General features: G+C 45.9%; 1 protein-coding gene across 1 annotated transcript; it reads right to left on the bottom strand.

The window, feature by feature from the left end:
* Positions 1–959: 959 nt before the first annotated feature.
* CUNH16orf59 (chromosome unknown C16orf59 homolog) lies at positions 960–11,985 on the bottom strand. Its single transcript, XM_017745736.1, has 8 exons — positions 11,839–11,985; positions 10,719–11,391; positions 9,234–9,287; positions 7,287–7,371; positions 6,839–6,947; positions 6,523–6,624; positions 5,914–6,125; positions 960–1,180 (listed from the first exon to the last, which is right to left on the bottom strand). Exons 2-8 carry the CDS (start codon positions 11,015–11,017, stop codon positions 1,037–1,039), a joined length of 1,005 nt encoding a protein of 334 aa, XP_017601225.1. The 5' UTR covers positions 11,018–11,391; positions 11,839–11,985; the 3' UTR covers positions 960–1,036.
* Positions 11,986–11,991: the final 6 nt, after the last annotated feature.

Here is an 11,991-nt window from a genome sequence, read left to right on the forward strand (position 1 = left end):
TCCCTCCGTCTGTCCCTCCGTCTGTCCCTCCGTCTGTCCCTCCATCCATCTCCATCCCTCCCTCCGTCCACCCATCATCCCTCCATCCCTCCATCCATCCACTGCACATAAAGGCATCGAAAACAATTAGTCAGTGAACACTAAATGAGCACTCTAATGCTGGTTATGTGCCAGCTGGTGAGCAGAGCACTCAGGAAGCAGCAGCTCAGGTTCTCTGGATTCCTGGATGCTGGAAGGCCGTGCCCCATGGTACTGTGGCTATCTGATCAGTACAAATCATGTTTTATTGCCTGCTACACTGTCTGCATACAGGAGCCTGGTGTCCTGAGGAAGCCAAGAATCTCTTGGTAGAGACAGCCCTTGGAAGAAAAGCCAAGATCAGAGCCTGAAGCCCTGAAGGGGCTTCAAAAAAACCTTGGAGTTAACAAGTCAGGAAAGTGATACAGAACAACAGAATCACAGACTGGTTTGGGTTGGAAGGGACCTTAAAGATCATTTAGTTCCCCCCCCTGCCATGGGCAGGGACACCTTCCACTGTCCCAGGCTGCTCCCAGCCCCAATGTCCAGCCTGGCCTTGGGCACTGCCAGGGATCCAGGGGCAGCCACAGCTGCTCTGGGCACCCTGTGCCAGGGCCTGCCCACCCTCCCAGGGAACAATTCCTTCCCAATATCCCATCCAGCCCTGCCCTCTGGCACTGGGAAGCCATTCCCTGTGTCCTGTCCCTCCAGCCCTTGTCCCCAGTCCCTCTGCAGCTCTCCTGGAGCCCCTTTAGGCCCTGCAAGGGGCTCTGAGGTGTCCCTGGAGCCTTCTCTTGTCCAGGTGAGCACCCCCAGCTCTCCCAGCCTGGCTCCAGAGGGGCTGCCTGCTCCAGAGGGGCTCCTGACACAAAAGGAAATAAATAAAAAAAAACCCATAACAAAACCAACCCCCTGGAATTTAACTGAATAAACAGGCAGAGTAAAGAAGTTAATAGAAAAGATTTATTGCTTAGAGCTGTCTTTGGCTCCGGGCAGCTCTAACAGGAGGCTCCCCAGCTCAGTCCAGCAGCTCATCTCTCACCAGCACAGGGAAACACCGGCCCCCCTCACAGAGCTGGGTGTGGATGGCTGGGAACAGCCCTGCAGAGCCCTCCAGGAATGGCCTGGCCTCCAGGACAGGCAGCAGGTCTGCCATCATCACCTGGGCATAGCAAAGGAGACATTGTCACCAGAGTCAGCAGCACTTCAGTACTCCTTGAAGTGGCTGCATAACGAGTGAAATCTAATCAGAGCAGTATGACTAATAACAGGCTGATTGATTGATGGATACTTTTCTTTTGTCAGATTTAATAAAGGCAGAGTGGTTCATTTTCTGCTCGTGAGCAGCCACCCAGCATTTCCAGAGCAGTGAGACAAGTGGCAGTGCTGCTGCCCCGCCGCAGGGAAGGCCCAGCACTGGGATGAGACCAACATCCTGCAAGAAACTGGAGCTGGTGTTGGTTCTGGAGCTCTGCAGCCACACAGCCAAGCCCCTGCTCACCCAAAGGTAAGTTCAACCCTTCACTCGGGAGCGTTCCCATCACCTTCCAGTTGTGCCAGAGGTCTAAGTGGCCAACTCCAGCCCAGAGAGGCTACAGGGACTACTCAAGCTGTCCAGCATTCCCTGGCCTGACTGCTGCTCCCTTCAGCCTGTCCTGGGATCTCAGCCCATGCTGTCAAACAACCCCGTGTCAGCTCTGGGATTAGGACTGACTGACAATTCAAGCGCAAGTCACTTCAATCAATGGACAAAAACTGGTCTTCTGCACTCCTGAATTAATGCTCAGACAGACATTTTGCCTGGGATTTTTATTTTTTTCTTTTTTATCTGGCATGAGGTAATGGAGTCTGAGCAGCCTGCACACCAAACCCCAGCCAGCCTGCTGCACACTCTGGCTGCCCAGGAGGGTGGACAACTGCACCAGTGCACCCAGGAGGGTCAGCCACCTTCCTAAAGGCCGCCAGGAGTGTTTGGACAATGCTCTCAGGCACAGGGTGGGATTGTTGGGCTGTCTGTGCAGGGCCAGGAGCTGGACTTATGATCCTTGTCTGTCTCTTCCAACTCAAGTTATTCTGTGATTCCATGATTGTTCCCTGGTGGATACAGAGGAAGACCTGGACAGAACAGAGCACAGGGTATTGCAGGAGGTTCCCTCTCCTGTTCTACACAAGTCTGTGCACAGGACAGGGAAGCAGGACACAGCTGCTCATCTCTGGGAAGTCTCCACAGACATGACAGCTACCTAAGCGGAAAGTTGCCACATGAAGGAGTGCTGCACTGCTCCACTTCCATCCACCTGCTCTGCTCCTGATACCTAAGAAGAAACAGATGGGAAAGTTGCCACATGAAGGAGTGCTGCTCTGCTCCTGATACCTAAGAAGAAACAGATCTTCACCATCAAAGACAGGCTAAGAGCTACCAGGAATTTCTAGAATACTTGGCAGTCCTCCATGGAAAGGCAATGGACAGGCTTGGCCACAAATAGGTACATCCTTTTCTGGGGTATTTATCTTGTTCCATGTCCATTTACTTCATCTGTCCCAAGAATTTCACTTATCCTGCACACTCTGCACAGAGCAGCTTCAGACCCTCAGGGCTCACCTGGCACAAAGCACCTATTTGGGTACATGTGCAGAAGAAACTGAGTCAGCCAACAGAGCAGCAGGAAGCAGGCTTTGGTCACCACTTCATTTTGGGCAGATTAAAAAAAAAAAAAAAAAATCAAGCCCTTCATAATCTATAATCCAGGATTATAATGCTGAAATCCCATCTGAAGTCAGGTAGCAATCTATCCTCAGCCACAGGGCTGCAGCCAGTTATTAATAATGCCTCTCTGCCTTACAAAAAATGACTTTTCCAAAGCCTCTATCATTCAGGTCAATGGCAAATAACAGGTCAAAGGAGTAGATGTGATTTCACAGATCTTCTCTGCCCTTTGCTGCTGGCTGAGAAGAACAAGCAATCCCTGCGTGGCAGTGTCTCTGCTCAGGCTGCTGAAGAAGCTGACACCTCCTACCCTGTTCTTACAGTCTCAGAATGGTAAAAGCAAGATTAGCAGCACAGTGGTTTGAGATTTAAAAGGAAAGGAACAGAAGACAGAGGAGTTCACCAGCTGGAAGTCACACAGGAGGGAATGAGGGAGTGGGTGCCCTAACAGGGCTGTAAAGGCCTGACAAAAGGGGCCATCAGGCATTACCTACAATATCCTCCACTGCCAAATTCTTTCAGAATAGCTAAATAAAATCTTTTCAGAAGAGGGTCAGGCATGTAAAGGCTTCTGCCCTGGCCCTAACAACAACAACAACAGGAAAAACAAAGGAAAAACAAAGGAAAAACAAAGGAAAAACAAAGGAAAAACAAAGGAAAAACAAAGGAAAAACAAAGGAAAAACAAAGGAAAAACAAAGGAAAAACAAAGGAAAAACAAAGGAAAAACAAAGGAAAAACAAAGGAAAAACAAAGGAAAAACAAAGGAAAAACAAAGGAAAAACAAAGGAAAAACAAAGGAAAAACAAAGGAAAAACAAAGGAAAAACAAAGGAAAAACAAAGGAAAAACAAAGGAAAAACAAAGGAAAAACAAAGGAAAAACAAAGGAAAAACAAAGGAAAAACAAAGGAAAAACAAAGGAAAAACAAAGGAAAAACAAAGGAAAAACAAAGGAAAAACAAAGGAAAAACAAAGGAAAAACAAAGGAAAAACAAAGGAAAAACAAAGGAAAAACAAAGGAAAAACAAAGGAAAAACAAAGGAAAAACAAAGGAAAAACAAAGGAAAAACAAAGGAAAAACAAAGGAAAAACAAAGGAAAAACAAAGGAAAAACAAAGGAAAAACAAAGGAAAAACAAAGGAAAAACAAAGGAAAAACAAAGGAAAAACAAAGGAAAAACAAAGGAAAAACAAAGGAAAAACAAAGGAAAAACAAAGGAAAAACAAAGGAAAAACAAAGGAAAAACAAAGGAAAAACAAAGGAAAAACAAAGGAAAAACAAAGGAAAAACAAAGGAAAAACAAAGGAAAAACAAAGGAAAAACAAAGGAAAAACAAAGGAAAAACAAAGGAAAAACAAAGGAAAAACAAAGGAAAAACAAAGGAAAAACAAAGGAAAAACAAAGGAAAAACAAAGGAAAAACAAAGGAAAAACAAAGGAAAAACAAAGGAAAAACAAAGGAAAAACAAAGGAAAAACAAAGGAAAAACAAAGGAAAAACAAAGGAAAAACAAAGGAAAAACAAAGGAAAAACAAAGGAAAAACAAAGGAAAAACAAAGGAAAAACAAAGGAAAAACAAAGGAAAAACAAAGGAAAAACAAAGGAAAAACAAAGGAAAAACAAAGGAAAAACAAAGGAAAAACAAAGGAAAAACAAAGGAAAAACAAAGGAAAAACAAAGGAAAAACAAAGGAAAAACAAAGGAAAAACAAAGGAAAAACAAAGGAAAAACAAAGGAAAAACAAAGGAAAAACAAAGGAAAAACAAAGGAAAAACAAAGGAAAAACAAAGGAAAAACAAAGGAAAAACAAAGGAAAAACAAAGGAAAAACAAAGGAAAAACAAAGGAAAAACAAAGGAAAAACAAAGGAAAAACAAAGGAAAAACAAAGGAAAAACAAAGGAAAAACAAAGGAAAAACAAAGGAAAAACAAAGGAAAAACAAAGGAAAAACAAAGGAAAAACAAAGGAAAAACAAAGGAAAAACAAAGGAAAAACAAAGGAAAAACAAAGGAAAAACAAAGGAAAAACAAAGGAAAAACAAAGGAAAAACAAAGGAAAAACAAAGGAAAAACAAAGGAAAAACAAAGGAAAAACAAAGGAAAAACAAAGGAAAAACAAAGGAAAAACAAAGGAAAAACAAAGGAAAAACAAAGGAAAAACAAAGGAAAAACAAAGGAAAAACAAAGGAAAAACAAAGGAAAAACAAAGGAAAAACAAAGGAAAAACAAAGGAAAAACAAAGGAAAAACAAAGGAAAAACAAAGGAAAAACAAAGGAAAAACAAAGGAAAAACAAAGGAAAAACAAAGGAAAAACAAAGGAAAAACAAAGGAAAAACAAAGGAAAAACAAAGGAAAAACAAAGGAAAAACAAAGGAAAAACAAAGGAAAAACAAAGGAAAAACAAAGGAAAAACAAAGGAAAAACAAAGGAAAAACAAAGGAAAAACAAAGGAAAAACAAAGGAAAAACAAAGGAAAAACAAAGGAAAAACAAAGGAAAAACAAAGGAAAAACAAAGGAAAAACAAAGGAAAAACAAAGGAAAAACAAAGGAAAAACAAAGGAAAAACAAAGGAAAAACAAAGGAAAAACAAAGGAAAAACAAAGGAAAAACAAAGGAAAAACAAAGGAAAAACAAAGGAAAAACAAAGGAAAAACAAAGGAAAAACAAAGGAAAAACAAAGGAAAAACAAAGGAAAAACAAAGGAAAAACAAAGGAAAAACAAAGGAAAAAGAAAGGAAAAAGAAAGGAAAAAGAAAGGAAAAAGAAAGGAAAAAGAAAGGAAAAAGAAAGGAAAAAGAAAGGGAAAAGAAAGGAAAAGAAAGGAAAAAGAAAGGAAAAGAAAGAAAAAGAAAGAAAAAGAAAGAAAAAGAAAGAAAAAGAAAGAAAAAGAAAGAAAAAGAAAGAAAGAAAAGAAAGAAAAGAAAGAAAAGAAAGATAAAAGAGATAAAAGAAAAAGAAAAAAAAAAGTCCCATTCACCTACAAAGAGAACAAGGCATAAACACAGAACACCACTGGGGGAAAAAAAAGTCCCATTCACCTACAACGAGAACAAGGCATAAACACAGAACACCACTGGGGGAACTTGCTGTGCTGCTGCTGCCCACCAACACCTCGTGCAGCAGCTGCTGCCCCAGCGCTGTCCTTTCCTCTCCCCGCTCCAGGAGCGCTGGCACTTCTCCAGACTCACCTTTTGTAAGGCAACCTCTTGGTGCAGCATTGACACTTGCAGCTTCGAGGCAAACAGGTCCCTCAGCTCCTGCAGACTGGAGTAAGAGAGGAGAGGCACAGCCAGCATGTCTGCACTGTCACACGTCTGTCCCCTGGCAGGGACACAGGCTGGAGAGCAGCTCCCCACATCCCCAGTGCAGTCTGGGCGCAGCCTCAGCTGGGACTCCAGAGCTGCCAGGGTACAAGAAAAGGCAGGAGACAAAAACATACAAGTCAAATCTGTACTTGCAGAATTTACGATCTACTTGCTGTTCCCAGAAACTAGTGACTAATGACACTGTATTAATCAGGGTAAGCTCCTCACACATGGCACAATCAGGACACCCTAAGCTGTGCCCGGCATTGTCCCCTCCCCAGCCCTCTTGAACCGCAACAGTTCAAAGCTCCAAGCCTCTCCTGAACACTGAGGGGTGGCACACAGGCACCACAGCTTTGTTTGCCACCAGAGAATTAAGTGCTCCGTTGCCATTAAGATAATGAGGAGAAAGATGACCTTGGTCCAGTGTCCTGCACACAGATGGCAAAGGGCCACGCTCATACCTGACCACAAACACCGGGACTGTCTCACCTGCTCGCAGCAGCTGCAGCTTCTGCAGGCACTGGGACACTGTGGTTTGCAAACCCTCCAAGATCAGAAGGCTTTCATACTCTCCCTGCAGAGTGGGAGGGTCTACAAGAGAAGCAGAGAAAAGGTGTGAGCACTGGAACCTTCCTCCCCAAACAGTTTCCAGAGTGGCCTTGGGTTCACCAGCATTCCTTTCAGGTGGAGAATGCTCCTGTCCCTCATGTCCAGCACATGCCAAGAACACAAGACACAAGGAACTGGAGCCCAAATCATCCTTATTCCACCTTCTGCCCCCACACTGCCCTTCTTCCCTCCTTACCTGCAGGCTCAGCTTCCACATACTGCCTCAGACGGGAGGGGACATCCTGGAGGCCCCTTAATTCCTCCTCTATCTCTGCAGGACTGGGCATTGGCTTCGGGGAGCAAAACTCAAACAGCAGCAGCTTAAGGAAGGTTCCACAGCACCAGCTCTGTGCAGCACCCTGAGCCCCAGGCCAGGCCAGCTGGGATCAGGGCAGAGGGGAGCAGCCTGGGAAGCGGCACTGCAGGGGGAAGGTGAGGACAGCACAGCACAGCTGTGTAGGGCATGTTTGCCTTGTGGCCACGTTTGGCTGGATCAGAAGTTTTATAAATGCTCAACAGCTGTACCATAAAAAACCCCACTGCCTAGTGACCCAACTGGAACTGCTGTTATTGGAGGCATAACTCTCTCCAGCTGGGAGCTCACTGCAGAGCAATTGCACCCCGTGCCTGCTGGGAAAGGATACAGTTGTCTGGATCCTCTCCATAAAACGGGTCCTTGCAGCTGCTGCATCTGCACTTGTTTGGCACAGACGACATCTCTCCCATGCCCTGAAATTGCAAAGGGGCAGGAAGTGGAAGTTAGGCTCCTTTGTAGCAGACAGTGCTCTCGCTGAGCTGTGACACACCAGTGTGGCATATCAGTGCTTTAATTACAAGTGTCCCCCTCCCCCCCTCTCTCTCACAGGTTATTTGCCAGCCATTCCCAACTCATTCCCACAGCTGGTATCAGATCAACAAGGAGACCCTGCAGGAGGCATCAGACACGGCAAAACACCTGTTGCTCTCTCCTGTTGTTTTGAGGGGAAGGATCAGAAGACAGACAGCACATTTCCATAAGCAGAATGTGAACTTGCAGCACATCCCTCATTCTGTTGTATTGTCCTGCCTGTGTTCATATCCCGTAGGAAACAACAAATCTTCCCTTCCTTTCTTAGGAGTAAGTCATTTGCATTTCTGTACATTTATTCTGTTTGTAAAGGTGTACAAAAAAAAGAGCAGACAGGACAAACTCTCACCCCAATTACTTCATATTCCACACTTCCTCAAGGTTCTTCTTTAATAATTTTTTTGGGGGGACAAAGTGGTACATTTGGCAAGCAGAATGACAGCAGCATGTCAGGGATGCAAGACAGAGGTTTAAGGACAGTATCATGAGGAAGCTGGCCAGGACTTCACACCAGAGTCCAGCTTCTTAAATAAAGCATGGCACAAATAACAGCACTACCAGAGAGATGCATTTCACTCACAGAGTCCAACACCCTCATGGATGCACAGTCCCCATAACATCCTTTCCTTAAGGACTGTCTCCCAAAACCTGCTGCAGTAAGCGAGAGCCATCAGGAGGAAGCTTAAAATAGTTCTGCAGTGCCTGACTAACTCGAGTGTGCATGTGTCTTCTCTCTAGCCTAATGGGTCTTTTAAATCATGTTAGAATCTGCAGATTTCAGAAATACATTATGCAAAGAAGTGGTAAGGTTAATGGAACAGGAAAGCACAGAAGTTCCCAGGCAAGATGCACACCCCCTACAAGGGATCTTTGGTGCAAAGGTTATTCTCAATCTGTTACTGAGTTGAAAGCAATAGTGAGAAGTATAAAATCACACCAAAGTGATTAGAATGCTGAAAGACTCAATTTAGAAGTGAAAAATAAGGGTATAAAGTCTTTACAACTTGCAGAAGGGCAACTTCACAAACTAGTGTCTGATAAATGACAGTTTCCGAGAGGAGGAGGAATTCTTGAGGGCAGCACAAGGGGCTACAGTTAGATTTAAGAAAGGGTTTGTGCTTAATACCTGAACAAAGCACATAATGAGAAATCTGCTGAATTATGGCAAGATTTCTCAGAGCAAATGTGGGAAACCCTTCCAGGAGGGTTTCCAGAAGACTGGAGAATGGACTAGAGCACCCAAGCCCCAACCACCTGCACTGTCACTGCAGTGCACTGGAGCTGGCTCTGTGTAAGAGTTCAGCAGCAGGAGCCAACCTCAAACACACACAGCCGTGGTGCTTCCAGGCTGCAGAGGCAGAGCAGGGATAGTTTGGGAAATTCTAATCGGATAGTGTATACAGACACCCACCCCACAGCGTGTCCTGCCTTCAACAGGTGTATGGCACCAGCAGAGACTTCTGCTGCACCATTAAACCCATGATTAAAGCATTCCAGGGCCTCAGTGATTAACAGTAATTAGCACTCGGAAAACAAAAGTAGCACTGGTGGCTACAATAACACGAGATCACAGCCTCAGCAGCAGCCTTGCAGGATGGGAGCTGCTCTTCCTGCTCCCAGTTCAGGCCCCATGCCCTGTGGGGTCACTGCCTCCCCGGGGCACACAGAGCAGCCACACCTGACCCCTCCTCACAGCCCTGAAGCTGAGGGTAGCTCTGGACTGAACTGGTCAGACTGGTCTTACCTGGAGTTCCTGGAATAGGCTTTCCTGTAGGGAAGGGGGAGCTTCAGCTGGCATCTGTAAAACAGGAGAAGGATCAATCCTGGCTGCTGGAAAGCAATTAACTGAGCCTTGTCTTCCAACAGGGAAAATGGTGTTTTGTCAAAATCTGAAATTAATTTAGCTGCAATGGGAGATGTCAGCAACTCTGGAGATTGGATCCACCAGTGTCTTCAGACTGTCCTCAAGGAAGGAAGATTAGCTTGCTCATTCAGCTCCACAGGCATCGTGGAGCTGAGCTGGGAGAGCCCCTGCATCCTGCCACCAGCCATCAGAGGTCCATCCAGGATGAGAAGCTGGGAGCAAAGCCATGGCACAGCAGAGTACAGACATGGAAACACCTTCAGGGAAGCTGGTCTGCCATGTCCTCTTGCCCAACCTTAGCAGGACAAAGCAGCTTTGCTTAGCACCACATCACACTCAAATAAATAGGAATGAGACATTTGAGCTTCCACTGGGAATATGATTCTTAATCCTGAAGCAGAATAATCCCTAAATTGTTATTACAAAAACAGGAGGGTTGGCAGTTGTTAGTCACATGCAGACTAGGAATGCAAGGCCACAATGGGAATTTAAGTAAATGTTTGAATCCAGATCCCTGTTCCCACAGCAACTGTCACTAAAGTGTCCTGGGGCCCTTCCAATGCCAGTGAAAAGGGATAATTTCTTCCCTGCACAAACCCAAGAGTTAGGTTGTGGCAGCTGAGAGAAATATTCCTCAGAACTTTCCAGGGACATCAGATCTGACCTTTGCTGTTTCATTAAAGCAAAAGAAGAAAGAAATTGCTTCAACAAGGCTGACTGGCCTGAATGCAAAGCTAATCCTCCAAGTATCATTTTGCCACTTTTCCACAGAGAATCTCAGTAACATTCCCTTCATCATCCTTCCTACACCAAACCCTTGAAACAACTGCATTCTAGTCAATCCTGATTTGTGTAGTTACATGGGCAGTATGTTACAGGTTAACAGGGACAGTATTAAATCCAGATGCCATCACTCCAAACAGCACTGGGCACATGCTTGAGAGAGAGAGAGAGAGAGAGAGAGAGAAAATTCATTCATTATGTATTATCACTGTGTGAAAAACAGAATAAGTAAAAAAATCAATATGCTATAATAGAGAGTACACTCAGAGGAAAGCTAAGGCTCAAGAAAGCTCTACAGAGACAGCTTTCCAAAACACTCACAGGGGACTATGAAACATCAAAAGTCTTAATTGAAAGGCTTTCAAAGTCTCAGCCATCCAAGAATGAGCCCTTAAAATGAAAACACTTACTCAACCACAATAAAGGCTTTTAAACTGTCTAGGATCCTTCCTTCCTCTTTAGAGGGATGTGAGGAGGATGAAGCCAGGCTGGGACCCCCAGAGCAGCTGCAGCCAGCAGGATCTGTACATGTGCCTGTGAGTGTGGAGCAGAACAGCAGAGGTGCCCATCTCCCACACTTACCCCTTTTCCTGCAGGGTGCCTGTCCCTGGTGAGGTGCTCCTTCCCCATGCACCTGCAGTGTCCTCCTTTTTGCTGGACTCTCCCAGGAAACCACAGCTTTTCTTCCCTGCATCAAGTAACTGCTTGCCAGCAGCTATGGAATTCTTTCCTGCAGCTGAATCCCCTCCAGAAAAGCTTTGCTGCTCATTTGGGGCAGATTCAGACAAGCCAGGTGACTCCTGGGGTTCAGGTGCAGCACAGACCTCTCTGGCACTGGCACCAGCTGCTGTCCTGTGACTCCTTCCTTGTTTGGAAGTCATACCTTTTGAGGAAATCCTCCCAGCTGTCCTGAGGCCTTGAGAAACACATCTGGCTGGGACTTTCCTTTGCAGTTTCTTCACATCTGGGTCAGTCCTATAAGGGGCTCTTAACTGGTATGGCGAGGGCTTCTTCAACAACAAAGGTTTTTTGCTTCCATCTCTCACCTTCCTGCTCTCAGGAACATCCTCAAGTACAGACACCTGCTGCTCTTCAGCTTTCTTGGGAGCAGGTCCCTCACCTGCCCATTTCTGTCCTGTAGCTTCCTGAGCCTCTAATGGAGCTTTCAAGATGCTTTTCCTGACTTTCAGTGCCTTCTCTAAGGCCCTGTTCAGCAGTTCCAGCTCCTCCAACTCCTTGGGTGAAGGTCTGTCTTCTGCAAGAGAAGAAAACATGTCAGAAGGCTCAAACCTGGATGTTCCCCATTTGTGTCTTCACTAACTTACTCTTCCAGGTGCCACAGAAGGAATGAAACCTAATGAATGGCGCAGGGGGTATTTTTTTGGCTGTGGGAGCACAGAGGGTGCAGGCAGGCTTGCCAGAAGCTTTGAAGACCCAGGATGGATGTGAGCCACAGGAGGACAATTCTCCCGAGTCAACATCGACAAGTGACATTCCCACACCTGGCTGAGGCCCACAGTCACTTCATCGCTGGCCTTGGTTAACAAGGCACGACTCCAGGCTAAGCCCAAGGAGGAGAGCGGGAGGAAAAAGGCAGAGGGGGTGTTGAGGTCGACGCAGAGCACTGGACTGACTCCTAACCCCGCAACTGGCCCGGGGTCTGTGTGACACGAGGGGACACCGGCGGGGGGGAAGCGCTCACCATGTTCCGTGCTGGAGCCTGGCTGTGGCCGCTCCTCTTCCTCATCATTCCTGGAGGGAACAAACAGCGACAGGGGCCGGCGTTGCTGCACCGGGACAGGATCAGCACCCCCGGCCCGCAGGGCCTCGGGCACGGCTGCGGGTCCAGCGCCCG

This window comes from Corvus brachyrhynchos, unplaced genomic scaffold (assembly GCF_000691975.1).
Source record: "Corvus brachyrhynchos isolate BGI_N302 unplaced genomic scaffold, ASM69197v1 scaffold369, whole genome shotgun sequence".
Lineage (NCBI taxonomy): Eukaryota > Metazoa > Chordata > Aves > Passeriformes > Corvidae > Corvus > Corvus brachyrhynchos.

Excerpts from the sequence above, each read along its gene's own strand:
- CUNH16orf59 (XM_017745736.1), bottom strand. The coding sequence starts at position 11,017 with ATGACTTCCAAACAAGGAAGGAGTCACAGGACAGCAGCTGGTGCCAGT. Across the intron at positions 7,372-9,233 it reads GCCTATTCCAGGAACTCCAG|GGCATGGGAGAGATGTCGTC; the intron begins GTAAGACCAGTC and ends TTGCAATTTCAG. Across the intron at positions 6,625-6,838 it reads TGTGGAAGCTGAGCCTGCAG|ACCCTCCCACTCTGCAGGGA; the intron begins GTAAGGAGGGAA and ends CTTCTCTTGTAG.